The following is a 22,358-nucleotide window of genomic DNA, read 5'->3' as shown; positions in this document are numbered from 1 at the left end:
CGATACGAATCTATAAATTGATGATTGCGATTTTTTTTTTTACTCAAATTTAGAAAATACTAATCAGTAAACTTGTACATGTACACTGTAAGATTTGTATGAAAATTTATTTATTTATCTAAAAATTCAGGCTTATAACTGAGCCACTGCATTTAACAAACAAGTTGCAGTCTGTTTCATGTTTGAACAGCACTGAAATAAAATATTAAGGCTTACTGTTCCATTGATATAACATTCTTCCATGCTTAATGTGTGAATCCTAACCGTAAGTAAGACGTTTTGTTGAATATTTCCATAAAAAAATTGTTTAAAAATCGATTCGGCCGCATATTGAATCGATTCGAGAATATCGCGATATATTGCCAAAATAGATTTTTTTCTAACACCCCTTATATATATATATATATATATATATATATATATATATATATTTAAAAATCAGTTAAAGAGCTTCTACATAAATAAACTTCTACAGTCATATAATGTCAAACATTTATTTGAGCAGATTGACTGCATAAAAAAAAAAGCATCACACGTTTAATCCCTTAACAGCAGGAAAACACTTAAATTTGACACCTCACCTAATTGTATTTTTGTACTTGATGATCCCATATTGTCAAACAAAGCCGCAGTCAGATGACTTTCCCACTGATGTCACTGTCAGTGATGTGCTCGGCTATTGTATTTCAAAACCTGCCGGTTCTTGCCTTATGATGTGTTGCAACATGGTGTTTGATGCGTCACAAAAAAGAATCGCTGCCGTCATCATGCTCAGGATGTGTGACCGATCATCACATGCCGTCCTTCCTCCTTGACACCAGAGCCTTTCTTTATACCTTGGAGCTTCACTTCTCCTTTGACCCCTGCCGATTGTTGCTCATGTACGTTAGCACGACAGTGTGGACTTTAAATCCATTGAACCCACGAGCCTGTAGAACAACCAAAAAAGCCACTTTTTGTGAAGCGTTGCAGTGTTGATATTTGACTTTACTTAAAACATAAAGCATAAAGTGGACATTTGTGGTGACAGTAATAATTCAAAGACGTGACGACCTATGCTCCTCTCTCAATCTCTTCCACCCTCAATGGAATTCCTGGTACGAGACGCTAGCATGTGAACAGAGGGACGAAGACCTGTTCCAGGAATTTGCAATTAAATAAATTAGATGAAGCTCCCTGCTTAGCTAGATGAACAAATATACATTATAAGTAGTAAATAAATATTGAATTGAATTGATGATCACTAATATAAACAGTGAAAACAACAAGCACATAGCTAGCGCAGGATGCTAAGATCTCACATCTTAGTGCTCCTTTTTGACAAACTGTGCACACAGATGTGGCTACAATACAAAACAGCAGATTTGTAAGATCCAAATAAAAATCCATTAGAGTTACATAATGCCAAAAATAATGGAACAAAAACAGGAAGAGGAAACCTACCAAAATAAAAGACAGGACATGACAACTTGCGATCACATTTGTACTTGGATGCCCGAGAAAATAAGGAAGTAAGGACAGTTAATGCTGATGAGGGTTGTTTTTTTTTGTCCTTGAGGGCCATCATGTACTGTATTGTGCGGGGACGCATCCATTGTGTCAGCTTTGAGACTTGGCTGACATTGAAGGCGCTCCAACGTGTGCTAACACTGTATGAAGGGATTTTAGTCCGCTGGCTTGCCGCCCACTTAATTCATTAAAACTAAAAGATGAACACACCAAATTTGGTGGTACCATTTATTTTCTGTCGAGGCATATGTGTGATTAATTGTGAGTTAACTAGTGAAGTCATGCAATTAATTACAATAAAAAATTTAATCGCCTGACGAGATGATTATTAAAAATTAGGGGCGACTTCAATAGTTAACTCACGATCAACTCATTCACTGCCACTGACGGTTATAGATGTCAAATATTCATTTTAACTATTTCTATTAGTTTAACATTTTTTTCCACTTTTGTTAACAAGAGTATGAAAACCTAGAATTTTTTTATTGTACATTTAGAACAGATATAAAATTTGTGATAAATCGTGAGTTAACTCGTGAAGTCATGCAATTAATTACGATAAAAAATTTCAATTGCCTCACGCTCCTAATTTTTAAATAATCTTTTCTTTTTTTAAATTGCGTCAGGCGATTAATTTTTTTTATTGTTATTAATCGCATGACTTCAATAGTTAACTCACGATTAATCGTAAATTTTATATCTGTTCTATATAATTTTTATTTTTGAGGTTTTCATACTCTTGTTAACAAAAGTGGAAAAAATGTTAAACTAATAGAAATAGTTCAAATTTGTTCAATTTGGGCGTCAATGGACGTCAATGGCAGTGAATGAGTTAATAAAGACTGTAAAAAATACGTAAATTTTATATCTGTTCTATATAATTTTCTAGGTTTTCATACTCTTAACAAAAGTGGAAAAAATGTTAAACTAATAGAAATAGTTCAAATGTGTTTAATTTGGGCGTCAATAGACGTCAATGGCAGTGAATGATTTAATAAAGACTGTAAAAAATACCTATTTTTTTCTTCTTTTTTTTTGCAATTAGCATACCAATTGCACATAAAGAAAAACATGCAGCCATGTAATTGAGGCACCGATCCAGCTTTGCCACTTTTATAGGCTCTATTATAATTCTTAATTATGTAATGGGTGTACAAACCGCCAGCATATTGCGCAACAATGGATGAACCTTCAGTAAACGAGTGAGCGCCGTCAGCAACATGAAAGCAATAAACAAATTGCAGCTTTTAGCCGTGATGATGGCATGTTCAAAGGGCAGGCAGACGCCACAGAGTGCAGTTTACCAAAGTGCACTTTTTCTTATTTACCGTGTGTGCAAGACACAAACAGCCATGGTGGACGCTGCGGAATTGGCAAAGCCTAAGAAGAGTGAGGTGAGTGTCTCACATCCCGTGAATCCAAATACTCAACGCTGTAATCATGATAAATAATGTAGAGAAAATACGCCTTTGTCTTTCATAGAGATTAACCGCGGTCCTGGCACTGGCCACGCTCATATCTGCATTCGGCTCATCCTTCCAGTATGGATACAACGTTGCTGTCATCAACTCTCCAGCGCCGGTAACCCTTACAAGAAACACACACACACACACACATACATTTGAGTGGTGATGTATTTCTGTCATGTGTTCCGCTTTTGTTCCCACTTCAGGTTATGCAGCACTTTTACAACATCACCTTCGTCGAGCGTTACGCTACACCCATGGGCGACAGCCTACTGACTCTGTTGTGGTCTCTGTCTGTGTCCATGTACCCTCTGGGGGGCTTCTTTGGCTCTCTCATGGTGGCCCCACTGGTCAACAAACTGGGAAGGTAATCATGCATGTGATAGGACACTATAATCACCTGTGAACATTCTGTCAACAAAGACTATAATATTGGTCATTTGTGAGTTGGAGCCTATTGCAGCTGTTTTAGGGTGAAAGGTCGCCAGATAAACACAAACTATATTTGTGTGGCTTAACAGAAAGGGCACTCTACTCTTCAACAACATCTTCTCCATCGTCCCCGCGTTGATGATGGGAGTCAGTGAGCTGGCCAAATCCTATGAGATTATTATCGTGGCTAGGTTCATAGTGGGCTTCTGCGCAGGTCTGACGTGTTGAACGCGATGAAGCCCAGCGGAAGAAATCCTTTGAAAGCATCTCGTGTCCTTTTCTGCAGGTCTTTCGTCCAACGTGGTGCCCATGTATCTGGGCGAACTCGCTCCCAAAAATCTCAGGGGAGCCATTGGGATCGTACCGCAGCTCTTCATCACAATTGGCATCCTCAGTGCCCAAGTGCTGGGAATCAGAAACATACTGGGCAATAGCACAGGTGGACACTGGCATGCATACTGCGGTGTTTAGGGATTATGGATTATACATGTATGCTGAGTCAAAACTTCCTGTATTTGTTCAGGCTGGGCCATCCTGCTGGGCCTTACTGGCATTCCCGCCGTAATTGAGCTCATGCTGCTGCCCTTCTTCCCAGAAAGTCCCAGATACACGCTCATTCAGAGGGGCGACGAGATGACTGCAAAGAAAGGTGATTTGAGAAGTGAGTTTGACATAACAGAAGTTTAGGGTCCATCTTCCCTCAGCGTTACAGAGGCTGCGTGGCAGGGACGACGTGACCGAAGAGATTTCAGAGATGCGTCTGGAAGACCAATCGGAGAGGGGAGAGGGTTGCTTGTCCGTGCCGTCCCTGCTTTCCCAGCGCTCGCTTCGCTGGCAGCTCGTCTCCATCGTCGTCATGAACATGGGGCAGCAGCTGTCGGGGGTGAATGCGGTGAGAGCTGCTTTGGCGTCTTTAGCCGTGCAATGTACAGGGTGAAATGGGGAACGTTCCGGAGCTCCCGTCTGGTTGTTCTTTGTTTTCAGCACAGATAAAAAAGCACACATAGTTAAACAAAGATGTGTTGCTTTTGTTGTTATTTTTGCGTTTTAGCATTAGCAATGTAGCATTGCCGATCCTAGTCCACTGCGTTGGAGTTTTGCCATTCTCAGTAGGGCTTCTTTTTTATTTTTTTTTGGGTAGGGCTAGGACAAAAGTCGACCAGGTTGGATAAGTTAATATTAAAAATAGATTGACTAAAAATGCCTGCTTTGAAGCTCCTCCACTGTGTTTGCGTCGCCATCCATGTTTCTACACGGAGCAGGAAGTTTTGAGCTCATTGTAGCTAACAGGCAGCGCATTGTCTTTAAGTAACTTTTAAGATACTATTACATGTTTAATGTAGATATGATGTATGCGTGAACTAAATAGTAGTTAGTGTTTATTTATCTTATTATATGGTCATCTGTAGCGCAAATGCTAATAGCGATTGCTAACCGTGTAGCATGGGATAATTTTGTTTGTGTTTAATAATGCTCATGCACAGAACATAATAAATAATTAGTAGTTATATCTACTCAATTCAACTCATGTAGATAAAATGATGTGTGTGAACTAAACTGTGGTTCGTGCCTGTTTACCTTAAATTTTAATCGCTAGTGCGCAAATGGTAATCGCGATTGCTAACCGTTTAGCACAGGTTAATTATGTTGGTGTTTCGCAATGTAGATCCACTCAATTCAACTCATGTTCAACCATAATGGATTATCAAACAAACAAATAGTAATAAATATAATTTAAAAAAGGATTATTCATATGATAACCAATAGGATAATCGATTTAAAAAAAAAATTATTAGATAGTGACAGCATTACAGTACTAAGCAGGGGTTCCTCTTTATTTGCTTTATTTATTTTATTACATTTGTTACACTCTTGCTAACATCAAATCGTCTTTCCACTCTCCCAGATCTACTACTATGCAGACAGCATATATGCCACCGCAGGGGTCATGGAGAATGACATCCAGTACGTCACAGTGGGAACGGGTGCCGTTAATGTTTTCATGACGATAGCGGCTGTAGGTACCCTCATTTGAGCGGAGAGTTGTAGTTCTAAAAGGAAATGATTATTAATTGGGAATTTGCAACGCTAGGTCTTCATCGTGGAAGCCTCTGGACGACGCCTCCTGCTCCTATGCGGGTTCGGGATTTGCTGTGGCGCATGTGTCCTGCTGGCGGTTGCTCTCACCTTCCAGGTTTGATGGGACAAACAAAGACCCTTCAGATCATGTCGCTCTGCTGCCCTCAAGTGCTCATTGTCAGATTGGCTCGAGACAAATTTGCAAAGCCCAAAAATGCTATATAAATTGATAATCACTTTTTATTTTCCATTTGATACTTTACGTTATATTAGTGGTTAACTTATTTTGACCTTTGTATCACAGTTAAGAATGTGAACATGTCAATTCAAACATTGCCTATGAGGGATTGGATTACATTTTGAAGATAATACCATAATCTGCATGTTAACCTGCTTGTTACTCCACAGGAAAGCGTGACATGGATGCCCTACATCAGCATCACGTGTGTCATCGTCTACATCGCTGGCCATGCAATCGGACCCAGTGAGTGTTGGACATTCAGTAACATTCGTTTGCACTTTACACATGACGCCCTCCCTTTGACCTTGAGGTTTGACCCTCTGTCTCAAATGTTCCCCCTTTGGCTGATCACATCGGCAGGTCCCATCCCTTATGTGGTGACCACTGAGATGTTTCGGCAGTCAGCCAGGCCCGCTGCTTTCATGGTGGCAGGTTCTGTCCACTGGCTTTCCAACTTCACTGTTGGCCTGCTGTTCCCTTTTATGGAGGTCAGTTGCGCCACCTGAGTCTCATCCTCTGTCCCATTGATATCATCATAACAACATACAGTATCTCAATTATCATTGCAGGCATATCCATGTTTTAAAGTTAAAGCTACTAAATGTAGAAGATTCCATTTTAAATCGCTACTGCCACCTGTTGATGAAAAATGAGACTGCACATACCCTACTTTACATACCCAATGCGCATATGGCGTCACATGCACAGACAGAGGGCGGGAAATTTGAACCCGAATCCAGTCTGAAAACTATTGGCCAGAGGCTTACATGAGTACCTATTGTGAACAGCTAAGGTGTTAATCTACTAATTAGAAGATGTTTCAGTCATAAATGGTCAAATAAGACTTTTGTAAAGATATTTTTTGGGGGGAAAAAGGTTCCATATTGCAGTTTTAATTAGCATGCTCTCAAACATTTTTTTTCTCAAACTTTTGATTCCAAGGACCACCTTTAAACATACTTAGCTCTCAAAGTTCCACCACCATGACCACCATTAAAATAGTAGGCCAGAAATGTGGTTTGAATAATAACACTGCACTTTAATATAGGATTTGTTTTTTAAAGCGTACCTAAACAATAATTAAATTAAAATCTGAATACACATTGTATTCAAATTAATACGTAAAAGCAACAGTTCTTAAAAATTTAATCCTAACATACAGCTCGTAAATCAACTAAACTGTACTGCAGTGATTTATCCCGGGACCACTAGAGGGAGCCTGTGTGCCATTGGTGGTTCTCATACCACACTGGGAAAATCAAAGTGGTGCTAAAAATATTGAATGAACATAATCCTTCCATTAAAAAAGTAAAAAAAAAAAAAAATGTTTTCTTTAACTCACCACATGCAGCAAATTGGACAGTAAGGCTCTACCTCTCCTTCCGGCACGTCCCTGCATGAACGTCACATTATGGTGGTGGTTGCTGAATTTGTTGGGAACTACTTTTCTTTCATGTTTACTTATGTTTTAGCTTTGTGTACTAACGTTTAAAAAGTGTCACGAGAAGATATGTTTGCTTTTCGCTCTCCCCTCAGAGAGGCCTGGGCCCCTACAGCTTTGTTATTTTTTCCTTCATTTGTCTGGCCACGCTGATCTACATCTGGCTGATGGTCCCCGAGACCAAGAGCAAGACCTTCCTGGAGATCTGCCAGATGTTTGCCGAAAGGAACAGAGTGGAGATCAAGCTGGGCGATAGCGATGCGCCACTGAAAGAGAGCAAAGAAAACCTGCAGGATGTAGAGAAGGTCACAGCCTTTTGAAGACACCAATAGATCTTTCAGACAGCAATAGATCTTTCGCACAAGAGGAAGTCCTCACTTTGGGGGGCAAGGGGATTGCATTACACTGCATGTTATGGTACTTCATTTTTTGTCATTGTGTTCTTTATGTTCCTCTTGACGTATTTTTAATGAATGTTTGTACTAAGTCTTTTGTAGAAAAATAAAAAAAATCACCAAACTGTACAATGTTTGAGGCATGAATGAAGTCCCTTTTTTCCCAATGCAAAGATGATAAATACATGGCTGAAGCTGTCTGTAGTGGACGTTACAGGGGAAGTCAAGACAAAAAATGTCTTTACAATAACGTTACAGGGGAAGTCAAGACAAAAAATGTCTTTACAATATTGTGTTCTATGCACCCCCACTTGTCTAAACACATTATTCAGATTAGGTAATATTGTGTTTGTGGAATGTGAATCAGAAAAATCCACCTGTCCATCTATCTTATTTGGCCATTTTGCTTTTCACAGCCACTTACTGACAACTGAAAATGACATCTCTCTCTCTCTCTCTCTCTCTCTCTTGGTCATATGATGTTCACAAGCTAAGTCCTTAGGCACAGGATGTTGTTTTCAGTCGCCAGCATGCGTCAGCAAGGCAAAATGGCCGCTTCCTCAGTTAGATAAACATTTTTTTTTTTTTATTCATTCATATTCCACAAACGCAATATTATTCAGAATACTGTGTTCGGACTAGTGCATGCGCACATAACATATTGTAAAGAACATTTTTGAATAGACTTACCTTTTAAATATTAGGAGTGACAATCAAGAAATTGGCAGCCATGGCTAACTGCTATGGTCACTCCGTCAATTCCTTCGCCAAGCTTGTTCATTTTCCTCACTCTGTGCTGTTTTCACACTTTTGTGTGTCATGTGACATGAGCCAAATGGTATTGAGTCACAAGTGTGGCTGCCAGTCTTGTTTCTTTTTATTGTCTCACCTTATATTGATGTACTTTTTATCTTTTAACACATTGCAATGAAGCATTTAAAGCCCCCAAGTCACCATGGGAACAAAGCAATCCCCTGCCTATAGTCATATTTTTGGAAGGAACCTATCCACTGTTTTGCAGAAAAAGCTCCCCCGTTCGCGTTTCTTGTGCTTTTTGTTTTGTTTTTATAATGCACTAAGCTGGCACTAAAACCGCACTGAAAAATAAAATTAGCTCAAGCTGAAGTGAGTAAAGTCAATTGAAAGACAAGCTCTGTCCATCAGGGAGGAGCTATGTTTAGCATGGGTTTCTATTGGGTCCCTCTCTGGCAGTCGTTCGAGACTCATAGAACCATCACTCACAGAAATATTTCAAGCCTGACTTAAGATTTATGTAAACAAAAAAAAAACATAACAAATTCCCATTTATTTATTTATTAGTGTGTTTTTTAAATAATTTTAACACAAACCTACCAAATAAACTTTATATGATACATATTCATTAGTCTAATCAAGCCTATTTAATTGAAATACATAATCCTCATGTTTATGTATTTAGTATTAATAAATCATCTTTACTTTTTTTTTTTTTTACGTTCTTGGGATGTATGCGATCAGTTTCATCCCAAATCTGGGAGGGGGTTCACGTAGCAGTATATTTATCGTGGATAGGTAACCTGATTATTATGCAATTCAAACAATATACTTTATGTATAATTTTAAATAAATACTCTCATTATTATTAATTTGGATTATTTATACTTTATAAATGCTAAATACACAAATCTGAGGATTATGCATTTCAAATAAATAGGCGTTATTAGACTAATGAATATGTATCATATAAGGTTTATTTGGTAGGTTTGTGTTAAAATTATCTAAAAAAAAAAAAAGAAAAAAAAAAGTAAATGGGAATTTGTCAAGAAAAATGTTTACGTACATCTTAAGTTATGTCACACTTGAGGTTGTCTCGTCTGGGCTTTTACTGGCTTGTCATTTCCTTTTTTGTTTTGAAATTTCTGACTCTCCTTTCGTTTTAGGTCACTTGCCTTTCCTCATGTGGTGTCAGACAGTGTCAACCCTGATTCCTGATTGTGTCCACCTATTTCCCATTACCCTCATGTGTTAAATAGTCGGCGTCTTGTGCCAAAGTGTTTTCGTCAGGATCACTCTAACCTAATCACAGTCATAGTTCACACTGCAGGTCGTGATGCCCAATTCGGATTTTTGTTAAATCCGATCTTTTTATGTACAGTTTACATTACAAAAACAAATGCGACATGACATCTAATGAGTAACAGTGTTAAATTTGTATTTGTCTTTAATCTAATCACACTTGAAACATGAAGCAAAAAGTTGACGTGTGGCGATAGGAGAAGTTCAACCCTGCAGACGGTTCATCACGAACGGCGATGACGCAACGTCATCTTCGGTAGACTTCTCAATTAAATGAGGAGGTCGAGGAGTGTCCCCTCATTTCCCCCAAATTTTTCTATTACCTCTTCCAACCTCGCTACTCTGACCACGTGAGATGGAAAAAAATAAATCCGACGGATTTCTGTTGCTGTTTGTGAACAGCACATTGAAAACTGACGCACGAGGAAGCTGAGGACAGCAGCCAACCAGGAGCCAGCGTGAAAACAGTCCACCAACCAGAAGCGCGGGCGTTCGCACAGCTAAATTTGCACAATGAATGCAGACAAGACATATGAATCAAACCCCTAACACGTCCACGAAACGAGTCCACCAGTCCACCTATCTGTAACGTGAGTTGGCACAGCTAAATTTGCATATGACACTTATAAAACTCGCTTGTCTCAGTGGGTGGCGAACGGTAAAAACGTCGCGAGTCGAGAAAATATTTACTTCCGTGAACACTGCAACGTGACGTCATTGTTTTGGGTGTACGTCACTCGACGTATGCTTTTTTGCGCATGCGAGTCGCATCACCCGCGCGTTATGTTCACATTAGATGTCGCATTTGTTTTTATTATGTGAACGGTACATACAAAAATCGGATTTAACAAAAAAATCCTAATTGAGCATTACAACCTGCAGGGTGAACGTAGCCTTATAGCCTTTGTTTTTCCTTCGAAACTAGGAGTTTTATGTTTAGTAAAAATCTGCCTTGGCGGCCAATTCCTATCTCTGCGCCCGAGTCCTAAATCTGCCACGCCCTGTCAAATTAGGCTTGAAATATTTCTGTGAGTGTTAAGTAACTGTCGTTTTAGTGGAAGTTGGGAGAGTTAAATGGTATGTATGATACGTTTGAAACATAGAACATGGCATCGTAGTTGCATTAGTTTGGTATATCTATGTTTTTAAACGACTAATTTGGCAATTCTAAATGTGTCTATTTGAGGTAGGGCTCGGCCGCTATCCTCCGCAATTTTTTGGTTTGAGCAGCAGGAGGATATTTCAGGCGCATCTGTACTGACTATCCAGCTGGACCCCCCCATACAGGCTTTGTTTGGTGGTCGCCCAGCTGAACACATTTCCCTGCACCGTGCTGTTCCCCTCACATGCCATCTGGTCGCGAATATTTGCTGTGGTCAGCACGTGGTCCCACACGTTCACGTCGGTCAGCTTTCCCGCAAAGGAGTCGGTGTTGGAGATGCCCAGCATTCCGTCCTGGTCGTTGCCCAGGATGAAGGCCCCGCCCGGGGTGATTTTGTAACCGCTTTTTAGGTAGCGTTGCTCCCCCACCATGCCGTTGATCCACAGCTCGACACCGCCAGTGCGGGATGTCCAGGTGATGCAGTAGTTGACCCAGCCGTGAGAATTGATGTTGTACGGCAAGTTGACAAACTCGTTGCCGATCCAGAGGCCAACCTCTTTGCCGTCTCGGCCCTCGCTGACGGAGATCATCAGCTCGTTGTGGACGCCTTCGCTGGCGTATGCGATGATGTTGTGCGTCCCCTCCGCTTCGGGCAAGATGTGCATACAGATGGTGAAGGAGTCGAGATCCATCGGATGGCTGAGGTGGGCCTTGGCGTAACTACCGAAATTATCCAGATGGAAGTTCAGCACCAGAGGAAACAAAGCTTGACGTCCTATTGAAGATGGGGAAAAAAAGTTTGATGTCACTTATTAACCCTCATGAAGGATGCACTTCCTATGTGAGTTATTAGTCACTCTTATTTGGTCTAGTCATTTCAATTTTGTAGTTGCTATACAGCTACTATGTCCCTTATGATGAGAATGTTGACAGTTGGGGGTGGAGATGGAGAAACCGAGGCTTTCGGAAACATTGAACACCTTTCAAGACAATTGCCCTAAAACGATGCCCTGCTTCAAGGCATTTGACACACTGCAAGAGCGCCATCTGCTGGTCAAACGTCGTGTGCACACGGGATGTTTAGAATCACTGTTTACAAAGCTTCAAACCTTGCTATCATGTATGCCTCAGCATTTCATAAGTTCAATAAAGTTTCAGTGGATGTTCTCTATCTTTTTCAAATGTGGGATTGTGTCGTCATTTTAAAGTGTGATTTACACAAGTAAAGTTGACCTTTCAAGTCTGTGTCATGGTTTGTGTCTGTGGTGTTCAAAATAGTATTTCTTTAGAGTAGGATAATATTTATTTAAAATAAAATAAAGAATTGAAAAAATAAATAAATAATAAAAGCCTCTCATTGGTTAAGGAACGAACTCACGACCTTCAGCTTTGGTCCCACTCTAAATAGAGTCAAATTTACTCTACCGAATTTAATGTGTAGATACAGTGCTTGTGAACAGGTATATTGTTTTTATTATATGGTATACGTATTTCCATAATCCTAAACTGGAAAAAAATATTTGAGCCGAATGATCATAACCTTTCCTATTTTGTATCATGTAATTGGGGCTTTAATTACTGCAGGCATTTTGTCAAACACCAAATCTTCTTTCCCGCGGAACATCGTGAAGGCGCCGACACGTCTGCGACGTTCGAGGCCTCGTTTGCAGTGGTCACGTGATTTTCAGCATCTCCGAAGCAATTGTCGGAACACTGCTTCGACACGCCTCCGCTTCATTTGCGCGATCAGATTCGAGCGGGAAGGCTCGAGCATATCTGTAGTTTCAACCTCCATGCCAGCTGCATGTGCAGCCCTGCTCGCTGTGGCTACGGTGTACTTTTGAGTTCTGCATACATCCCATTCAAGGTTTTTAGCCAAGGTTACTCTGTTAACTCATTTGCTCCCCAAAACGTATAAATACATTCTCTTTTAAATATTACCATGCTCCCAAAGACGTATTTATATGTGTTTTATGCTTCTTCTTTTTTTAATGCTAAAACATACAGAAGGCTTTGATGCAGCCTCTGAACTCAAGAGAATGCTTGAAGCAATGGTAGTCAAAAACGGCCAGCAGGTGGCAGCACAGTGTAAGAGATCAACCAGGGCCATGTTGCCAAAATTTATTTTGCCCACAGTTTTAAACAGATTTGTGAATAATGATGAAATTTAGCTATATTTTAATGCTAATTGCTGCAAAATGGACACACTTAGAAATATACTTTTTTCCTGATGAAAGAAGATACTCTAATCTTTCTTTTGGTAGGTTTTATGTTTTTATAGCAATGGAAACAATATTCTGTGGGCCTTGCAAAATCAGTCAAAATCCAGTAAAACAGCCTGGAGCGAAGGGGATTGCTTTAGTGGAAATGCCTGGGAGTAAATGAGTTAAGTGTTTTTGTCAAGGTCATCTGAATCCAGCAGTTTTCTGTTGTTACTTTGTATTTTTGTATATAAAGATTCTCTATTTCCCCACTCCCGTGTCTTGTCTGCATTTGGGTCCTAAATTCCACACCTCACGTGACACCGTCACTTGCTGCTGGATGTTGGAACAGTTTTCCAACCATTAAAGGGCCTAGGCATTAGAAAAAAATCTCATGGTACACCTCCAAACAAAAATGTGACAAAAGCATAATTACTGAAATATTAATCTCCTGTCAATTTATTTAGAAATGTACTTACTCAGTATGAAATTGTAAATTGGGGGCATTATTCTGTTGTATGGATGACAATAGGTGGATACACAGGTTAATCAAACCCTCTACAACACTACACCCTGTACTGTAGATCGGAGGTGTCCAAACTATGGCCCTGGGTCCATTTACGGACCGCTATTCATTTTTAAGCGGCCCGCGGCACATACCAAAAATGACATCTGCTACAAAATAATTTGCTTTATATATCGTAGAGCCTTTTTAAATATGCAAAGATGCAAATGAACTATTTATAATTAAACAAGTAACAACATTTTTCTCCATGAAACTGTGGTGAATAAAGATAACTAATTTTCGCAAGCAAAAATGGTTTCCTTCACTTTAAGCTCTGTATCAAGGTCCAAACTGTGAAAAGATCACATGGATGAATCCCAAATAACTGCTTTAAAAATGGTCATATTGTGACAGTTTGCTCCTGTTTCGCTTCTGAATGTAGAGATGGGATTCAACTACTGTTCGGTAGTGATGGGAAAATGAAGCTTCATGAAGCACTTGTGATATTTTGTGACTCCCCTAGATGGTGCTCTTGGTTTAAATATAAAGGCTAGTGCAAAGGAAATTGATTACATTTCCACTGCATCTTTCAACCAAGAGCGCCATCTAGAGGAGTCCAAAAACATCACAAGTGCTTCATGAAGCTTCATTTTCCCATCACTACTGTTCGGTGCACGGGCTGATATTTTCTGGTGTGTGACAGACAGGGTCTGCTTGACTATCCCAAAATCGTGTAAAATCCTAAACTCTTTACGCTAATAGAAAGGGGAGACCGTACTATTGATGCTATTGTAACTCAATGCGTCACTCAAGTCACTTTCTGTGCCAGAAACAGGAAACAAATGAGCTCACCATATTTGCTTGGCTGCGAGTCGTGACGTCCACCTAAGTACATACAAACGACATGCCGTGCAACAGTGAAGAGTTAACAAGAAGAGTGCTTGGATTTGAACATGTTATACAACCAAGACATCACTCACCTAAGTACATGTTCTTTCCGATAGATGTTATCATGCCTTCGATTTTCTGCAGCTTGGATTCAATTTCATCTTGTCGGCAGAACGCTGGCAAAACGAATGGACGCGGCAATCATTTGTCTCGCCCTACGTTCAAATAACCAAGTCGTCGAGTATACGATTCGTGAAATACGCACATCCTTTCCCAAGTCGAGGAAGGAAAGACGACTCCACCACGCGGTCATTGAGAGGCTGAGCGATGCGGTAGTCGTTCCACAGGGTCTTGTTGTCGATGTCCATCAGCGTGCTCTCGAGCTTTCTGATCTGGATGCAACAAAGCCAACAAAAGATACGAGATACTGAGGCAGCCCAGTATTCCAGGATTCTAAAAGATGAAATTCATATGTAATCCATCCATCCATATTGTATTTTGAAACAGTCTGAACATTTAATTCAGTAGATAATTCTTTTCACATAGCACTAGAGGGAGCCGGTGTCCCTCCAGCAGGTGCAACTATACGTCACCGTTCCTCCCCTGTTGAGTCTACCTGGTTATGCGAAAGAGTGATGGGCGTGTCGAACACCGTCCAGAGGATGCTCTCGTAGCAGGGCGGCGTGGTGAGGGATCCTTGATATCTGAAGAAATGGCTGAGGTTCTCGGGGAGCATGGAGCGCACGTCGATGCTCGAGATGTTCATGGACTGACCTGTCACGGGTCATTGAGGGCACGTGGGACTCAAACACGTCTTGTAAGTGCACGCCCATGACATTTCTAATGAGACTCACCTGCATACTTGATTTTGTCAAGGTTGTAGATGAAGTCACTGTAGTAGGTGTTCTCAAAATGCCCATCCTGAAAATGGATGGAAAAATAAACTTGTTAGCAAATATTCCAAGATTGTCAGTCAAGCTTGACGAGTCCACGACTTTTGGGCGATATGCATGCTACACCCTGGAGTGGTTGCCAGTCCTTCTCAGTGTACATTTAACCCTTCACGGTCACATTCACACCTCTGGCCATTTTAGAATATTTAATGACCTTAACATGCATGTTTTTGGAATATAGAACATAGCCAAAGTAATCTGAGGAAAAACACAAAAGCAATGGGAAGCACATGCAAACTCCACATAGGAAGGCCGGAGGACAGGTTTGAACCCTGAAATTCAGAACTGTGAGGCCCATGTGCTAACTGCTAACCACGTTGCCTTTTGCGTGAGAGGAAAAAAATATAGTAAAAGTTGCTTTATGGGCCGGCACTGCTTGTTCGTGCCTGTCCTGAATAGCAGTGTGTGTACATGAACGGTGACCTTTTCAGCAAGAGAGTCAAGATGAACTCTATTTTAAAACGCACATGTTATCTGCTGGTCTTCTTTCTCCACTATAATTATTTCTAATTATTACCAACCACTTTTCAGCCCGGACCACTTGGAGCTCATATCATAAGGGATGATAAAGGCCGTGTTGCCATAGCAAAAGACACATCAGCACATTCTTCGAGTAACAGTCTCTCTTGAACTACTTGAAAGCTTATTAAATGCATCTAAGCTTAGATTGATTTTATTCCTGTCAAAAGATGTTGGTAGAGAAAGAATGGCATGACAATGACACATGTTTATGTGTGTGAGTCAAGCAATCAAAAGAATACGTACATCGTAGAAAAAGGCGAGTACCGCTAGCCCGTCTGGTTTATCTACGGCCTCCGTAAAGCTCTTGTACTTGTCTGAATTGTAATGGACAACATGGAGCTGAAAGACAAGGGGGTGGGGGGGGGGGGGGGGTAGCAAGGGACCATGAAAATGTGCTGTATGAGAGTACATATAGTACAACAAATCAATACAATTATTTATTGGCATATGATTAAAAAAAAATGCACAGTGGGCCTGATTGACTAACAGAGCGGGTCATACTTTGCCCACCCACCACTGCTCTTTTAAGGCACTGTCACTTTGACAAATTGATGTTTTTGCAGTCTGCAGGATGTTTGCGTTTCACATCACGGCGTTACCACCACTGGAGCGTGTTGTGCACAACGCTCCCGTCTGCCCGTCGCTGCTCCCGATGGAGGCGAGCTGCGTCTGAATGCTTTATTTGGTCTACCTCTGCCATGTAGCGGATGCCGTCGATGGTGTGCTCTGCTCCGCTGGCCTCCAGGTCCCAACCACCCCAGTGGAGATGCATCTGAACGGCTGTGTATTTTCCTGGCATGCCCTTTGTGATCTTCATGGTGGGTGGCAGGTCAATTTGGACTGATGGGAAACAACACGTTAAACTTATCCAGAAACTGAATACATTTACAGATGTTGAAAGCATTGATTTTTGTTGTTCAGGAGCAGAACTTTTCCATGGGCTCATCATATGCTACTGACTTACCTGAGTGTCCATTGTTGGACATGAGAAAAGTCCCTTTCTGAGCATCATATCCATTAAGCTCCAGCTGCAAGATATCCGGATTGTGTCTCACGTTGCGCCTTTGGATGTCAATTGGGGACTGTTTCTTACCCCCGCATGCTGGGTACTTGGTTGCCCAGTGCATCTGGTCCAAAGCTCCCTCTGTGTGAAACACCAAATGTTAAACGTAAATGTCTGTTTTCTGTTATTTCACAAAGTTGCCGCTTTACATCCAGCACAATTGACAAGGCGATTTTTACATTCATATGGTGAAATATGGCACTTAGAATATGCTGAACCGATAAAAAAAAAAGACGGAAAGTTTAGGCCCTCATTTACTGTTTGCAGAATACATCTGGAAAGCATTCATAGGAGGTTGTATTTTGGTGCAATATGGTCGTTATTGTTGGAGGACTTGTTGAAGAGCTTTTTAATTTTTTTGCTAAAAAATTGAATACTATAAACCATTTCCCGCCTCAAAATTATACACATAGCATTATGACAATGAGTAAAAAAATTTTTTTTTAATGTTATTGTTAAATGCTATTACTACATGTTTTTAAAAAGTATAATATAGCTAATGCAAATTGTCTCATGTCATTTTTGAGTCAGAAAACATCAAAACGTCCAGTTGAGCCCAAGACTCAATGACTCAGCTATTTTGACAAAAGCATGTCACAGTCTGATCAGAAATGTTTTTAAGACACCACCAAGTGTTTTAAATTGTGGGAGAAAATGCACAATATGACTGCTTTACACAGTTTGCCAAATCATCAAAGGATTCATTAGGGGCGTGACTCTGTGTGGACAATTGTGGGTTGTTTGTTGTCCTTTTTCTCCCATTGAGCTCTACAAGTTACAGTCACAGCCAGGACTTGCCCAACTTGATGTTGTTGCAACTCATCTTTGTTTCCCAGCAGTGAGTAAAACATATTAACCATGTAGTTGCTGTGTTTGTTCTGTATTTGAAGAGTCATTTGTTGATATTATTATGATTATGCCCATTATTGTGTTTCTGATCATAATAATTATCATTGTTATTAGTTGTTTTGGGAGTCTTGGGGGCACAATATAAACACTCCCTATTATTATTATTATTATTATTATTATTATTATTATTATTATTATTATTATTATTATTATTATTATTATTATTATTATTAATTATCATCATCATCATCATTATTATTAGTAGTAATAATAGTAGTAGTATTGTTGTTATTATTATTACTGTTGTTGTTGTGTTTACACCCACTGAAAAGCATCTGACCAGTGGTTAAGCATCAATTTGCTGTACGTAAGGTACTTATCCCCACCCCCCGCCTCCCCTCTCTTCGCTTTAGCTCTCAAGTGAATATGCCAAATGAACGGGGGGAAAAGCCTACCTGTGTATGTCCAGTGTATGTCGTCATGGGGGATCACTGCGGTGGCAACAGCGACCCAAAAAACGGCGAGCAAGAAGAAGTGTCGGCGCATCGCTGCGTCTCGGATTGCTTTTGCGCACAAATGAGACACCCCTCCACTTTTCAAGAGAGCGGATTAAGGGAAGTGCTTGAACCTCTGCAGAAAAACGCCCAGAGGCAGGCCTCCCAGTGACGGGACTGGGCGCAGTGAGGCTTTAATTATGTTATCATCATACTAGGATATGCATAATAACTTAATTTAAATTTTAAAACATGTATTAATTTCCAGACCGCTTGTCCCCAATAAAGATCAAAACAGGCAGGCAAGGCTTTCATAATCTAGGAAAACTATTAAATATAATTGCTATAAAGAGATACCAGACTCAGCAATTCTACTGTAAAACTAAAATACGTAGATTTGGTAACTCGTTTATTAAATCGGTTCAATTTATGTATATAAAAAAAATAATTGCCCAATTGAAAGATTTCACCACTTATGTAAAAAAAAAAAGCTCTCATTTTTGAGCCCCTTGTAGTAATAATCAGGCAAAATGCACAATGCAGGGAATTGCTCTCCATGCAAACGACATCACTTCATTCCTTGTTGTCCAACTTTTCTGAGCCATTTCCAACTTAAAAACCTTCATTAACATCTCTGGTAACAATTTAGCAAATCTATTTGTGTTTTGACATTTTATTTGTTCTACGACTTTACTCAGGACTCAAAACACGCAATCATGTGTCAGATCATCTTTCACCACTGAAATGAGTGTAAATGCCAGTAATTAATTCTAGTCTCCCTCTGAAAATAAATTGCAACGTGTTTTTCAAAAGGAAAATAGCACTTATATCTCGAAAAGCTTCGTGTCATTCGTATCTTAAGCTACCATTGCAGTTACTTAATCAAGATGAAAGAAATAATTTAATTCCTGCAGTAACGCATTTTAATGTAGTCACATATTTTTACATTTTGATATATTTGGTTTTCAAATGCTGTGCATATTTGAACAGCGTATTGATTTTAGTTACTCAACTTTCACTCCCTTCATGAAGGAAATTGTTGTATTATATAAATTCCCTTCTAGAGTCTCAATTGTCTTTCTCAAAATGTGCCTTTGCCACATCCACCAAATTTATTCTCCAAACTGACAACAATAGAATTTGCCAGATTTATGTGGAAACACAGAAAGCCAAGGCTTATTACCCTTAAAAAAAAGTCTTAACTTGACTGGGTGGTACTAATACGTAACACAACTCAGGCGTGTCAGATTTAGTTCTCAGAAAATGATTCTTACAATTGTATCAAAATGGAAACACACCAGCTTGAGTTTTTTCTTCCCTTATATTTATAGTACTATAAAAAAAAAACTACAAAAAAAAAAATCTGAGTGTAAAGCATTTGATGAATTTCGCGTCACATAAAAGAGTATGTAAACGAACCAATGTGGTGCAACTATCTGTTTGTATCTAGAAAGCAGATGCAACATGTAAAAAGTCTCTTTTGTAATATCTTTTCAAAATGACTCAGTGCCCCAATAAATGAAACAGGCCCAATTTGGGTTTGCGAAAGGATTGGTTTGTTTGTAAACGGCAATGGTGGATGCAAGTCCATTCATGCATCTTTTCACTTGGCGCATACTTAAACTGCAGTTGGTTTTGAAGTTTCCAGTTGACTTCAGATGACAACCTGAGTTAATAAATATGCACACACACAGACACAGGTGAGCTGGCAGCAAACAGTGTGTGATAGGCATGCTAGTTAGAGCATGTCTGTTACCTCCGCCTCAGATGCCAGACTGGTGAGTGTGATGAGGAGGAGCAAATAGAAAGAGCATTTCAGGAATATTCGTTGACTGTTTGGACATAATCATTCTTTTTATGTTCATTACCCTTTCAAAGCTCAAGATGTGAGAGCATTGGTGAATGCTTGAAGGTGCAAAAACGACATGTTACCATTTGGCGAGAGCTTAATTTTGTGACTTCAGGAAACTGTGAGTTTATGGGGCAAGCAGTAAAACCACTCGAAGTTTATGCACTTAGTTAAGAAGTATTTGATGTTAGATCCCGCAACCTTTTGTAAGCCACAGGCTCCCCAATTTTCATAGCGCAAATGCTCCAAATTTGTAGCATGTATTGTCAAGACGTCATCGTTTACATTCAGATAACAAATGATGTTAGGCAAGAACACATAAGACATGAATGCAATAAAATTAAAAAAATAATCGAATGTAATTATTATTATTATTATTATTATTATTATTATTATTATTATTATTATTATTATTATTGCTCCTCTTCGCATGTAGGGTAAGAGACAGGGAGGCTTTACCTACATGTCCCTGATCCATTGACATCCAGATGCTAAAGAAGGTGGCAGTAATGCACCAAAAGTAATTGCCAACCACCAAAATAAAGATACAGAAGAAGAAGAAGAAGAAGACGACATCGCTAGTTTAACATGCGGCTTCTGCCACAACAAAGATACTTTTTACAGCACAAAAAAATGCGCAGAGAAAGTAAAAACCCTGCCACAGTTTGGCTTTAGCCCTAGATGATAGCTAGCTAGCTCCCACGGTGCTCATTTACTTGCTAGCTAGCTAGCAGCTAGCTAGCTAGCTAGCATCAGGGGCTAAAGCCAAAATGTGGCAGGATTTTTACTTTCTGGACCTGGATTTGCCACCTCTGGCAATAACCAACCAGGATTCTACCTTTGGCCACAATATGATGCAGTGTTCTAGTTAAGGTAAGCCATTTTAAACTAAAAAAGAAAAATTTAGTAGTCCATAGAAGCAGAGTTTTTGAATCCAACTCATTCGTTACCGTCAACTCAATTAGGGATTTGGGATTTTAGGTATGAGTCCAAGCTGCACTTGGTCTTGTTTTTTTGTAAAATAAATTTCCGCCCAAAATGTGACTGATACACCAAAACGTCTTGTAAGTGTCCTTTTTTTGAATGGTGTGACTTATATAGTCTGAAAATACGAAATGGTAATAATGAATTTTCACCTGTCTTTGGTTTTGTTTTAATTTCATAACGTGTGTTTTGGCTGAGCAGTTTCCAGTCATTTGCCATTTGTTTTTATGTTTGTCCAATCAGATTTCAGCTTCATGTTGCCATGCAAATATTATTTGTCCAATGTTTTCAGAATCTCGAATGCTTGCGCTTGACCACACACACCGTTGAAATCACTTTCTTTTTTTTAACCAATCAGATTTTAGAGTCACTGCTCTGTGCGTTTACAAATCTTCAGAGTGACAATGACATTTTTAAGTCATCTAATTGGGTCAGCTAAGTACAGTTTATTCCTTTGCGTAAAATGTGTACCAAATACTGTACAGTATTGATTTACAGGGGAGGACGTGATTACAAATAAATCGTCAAGGCATGCTTTTCAAGAAACATTTACATTTATAGAGCTAACTCAGCCAACACTGGTCCGGAATTATTATTTTTTGGGCACTTTCAGAGCAGCATATGAGTAGAATAGTTCTGGGTCTAGGTCTGCTGCTTCTACACCAGCATCCCTGGAGAATATGATGTATTCTAAAGTTTTTAATTTGATAAATATTGATCGGAAACTCCTACAGGTATATTGTCGTGTATAGATTTGGAGTAGCTTGGAGATGATGTTAGAAGGATGAAGGTAACTGTTTCTTTTTTTGTTATAAAAATAATGGTATTCGTCCTCAAATATGCCAAATGTCTCCGTCTCTTTTTAACGCCACACATAGTGATATGCCGGCAGCTATTTTTGTCATTATTGTGCCATATGATTAAGTGTTATTAAAAGGTGGCTTAAGTCACTTCCATTCAAGTTCCAGATTTGAAACTCACCGCCTGCCGCTACACGGCATATTAAAATAAATGAACAAGCATTCATAATTACATTCACTCTGAAGGACAATTTAGAGTCTTCGCTAAACCCAACGTGCATGTTTTTGGAATGTGGGAGGCCGGAACAGGAAGGCTGGAGCTGAGATTCCCAGAACTTTCAAAGTACGATGAACACAGAGTTGCGTTGGTCCAAAAAGGAGTAGGAATAAGTAACACTTTAATTCAATCTTGCCCCTGCTTAACATAAAAGATTAAAGAGTTTACAATCTCCTTAACGCTCTAAAACAAATAAATCATTTTCTCAAATTGGTAAACCAGCCTATGCTAAAAGGTTAAAGTAAAAATTTAT

At 39.6% G+C, this 22,358-nt stretch overlaps 2 protein-coding genes across 2 annotated transcripts; one reads left to right on the top strand and one right to left on the bottom strand.

Annotated features, from left to right (window-relative positions):
• The first annotated feature begins 2,614 nt into the window (after positions 1 to 2,614).
• slc2a5 (solute carrier family 2 member 5) lies at positions 2,615 to 7,668 on the top strand. The gene is made up of 12 exons (XM_086068947.1): positions 2,615 to 2,903; positions 2,992 to 3,090; positions 3,182 to 3,342; positions 3,497 to 3,621; positions 3,694 to 3,846; positions 3,931 to 4,056; positions 4,112 to 4,299; positions 5,314 to 5,424; positions 5,500 to 5,601; positions 5,895 to 5,970; positions 6,088 to 6,215; positions 7,264 to 7,668. The coding sequence occupies exons 1-12, from the start codon at positions 2,730 to 2,732 to the stop codon at positions 7,486 to 7,488; spliced, it is 1,668 nt and encodes a 555-aa protein (XP_085925073.1). The 5' UTR covers positions 2,615 to 2,729; the 3' UTR covers positions 7,489 to 7,668.
• ca6 (carbonic anhydrase VI) lies at positions 5,322 to 18,292 on the bottom strand. The gene is made up of 10 exons (XM_086068948.1): positions 18,157 to 18,292; positions 16,754 to 16,933; positions 16,481 to 16,629; positions 16,033 to 16,128; positions 15,169 to 15,235; positions 14,931 to 15,088; positions 14,580 to 14,706; positions 14,407 to 14,490; positions 14,279 to 14,311; positions 5,322 to 11,495 (listed from the first exon to the last, which is right to left on the bottom strand). The coding sequence occupies exons 1-10, from the start codon at positions 18,245 to 18,247 to the stop codon at positions 10,861 to 10,863; spliced, it is 1,620 nt and encodes a 539-aa protein (XP_085925074.1). The 5' UTR covers positions 18,248 to 18,292; the 3' UTR covers positions 5,322 to 10,860.
• Positions 18,293 to 22,358: the final 4,066 nt, after the last annotated feature.

The sequence above is a fragment of the Leptonotus elevatus genome, chromosome 2 (assembly GCF_054856555.1).
Source record: "Leptonotus elevatus isolate MCC_2025b chromosome 2, RoL_Lele_1.0, whole genome shotgun sequence".
NCBI classification, from domain to species: Eukaryota; Metazoa; Chordata; class Actinopteri; order Syngnathiformes; family Syngnathidae; genus Leptonotus; species Leptonotus elevatus.
This window is presented reverse-complemented; position numbering and strand designations above follow the sequence as displayed.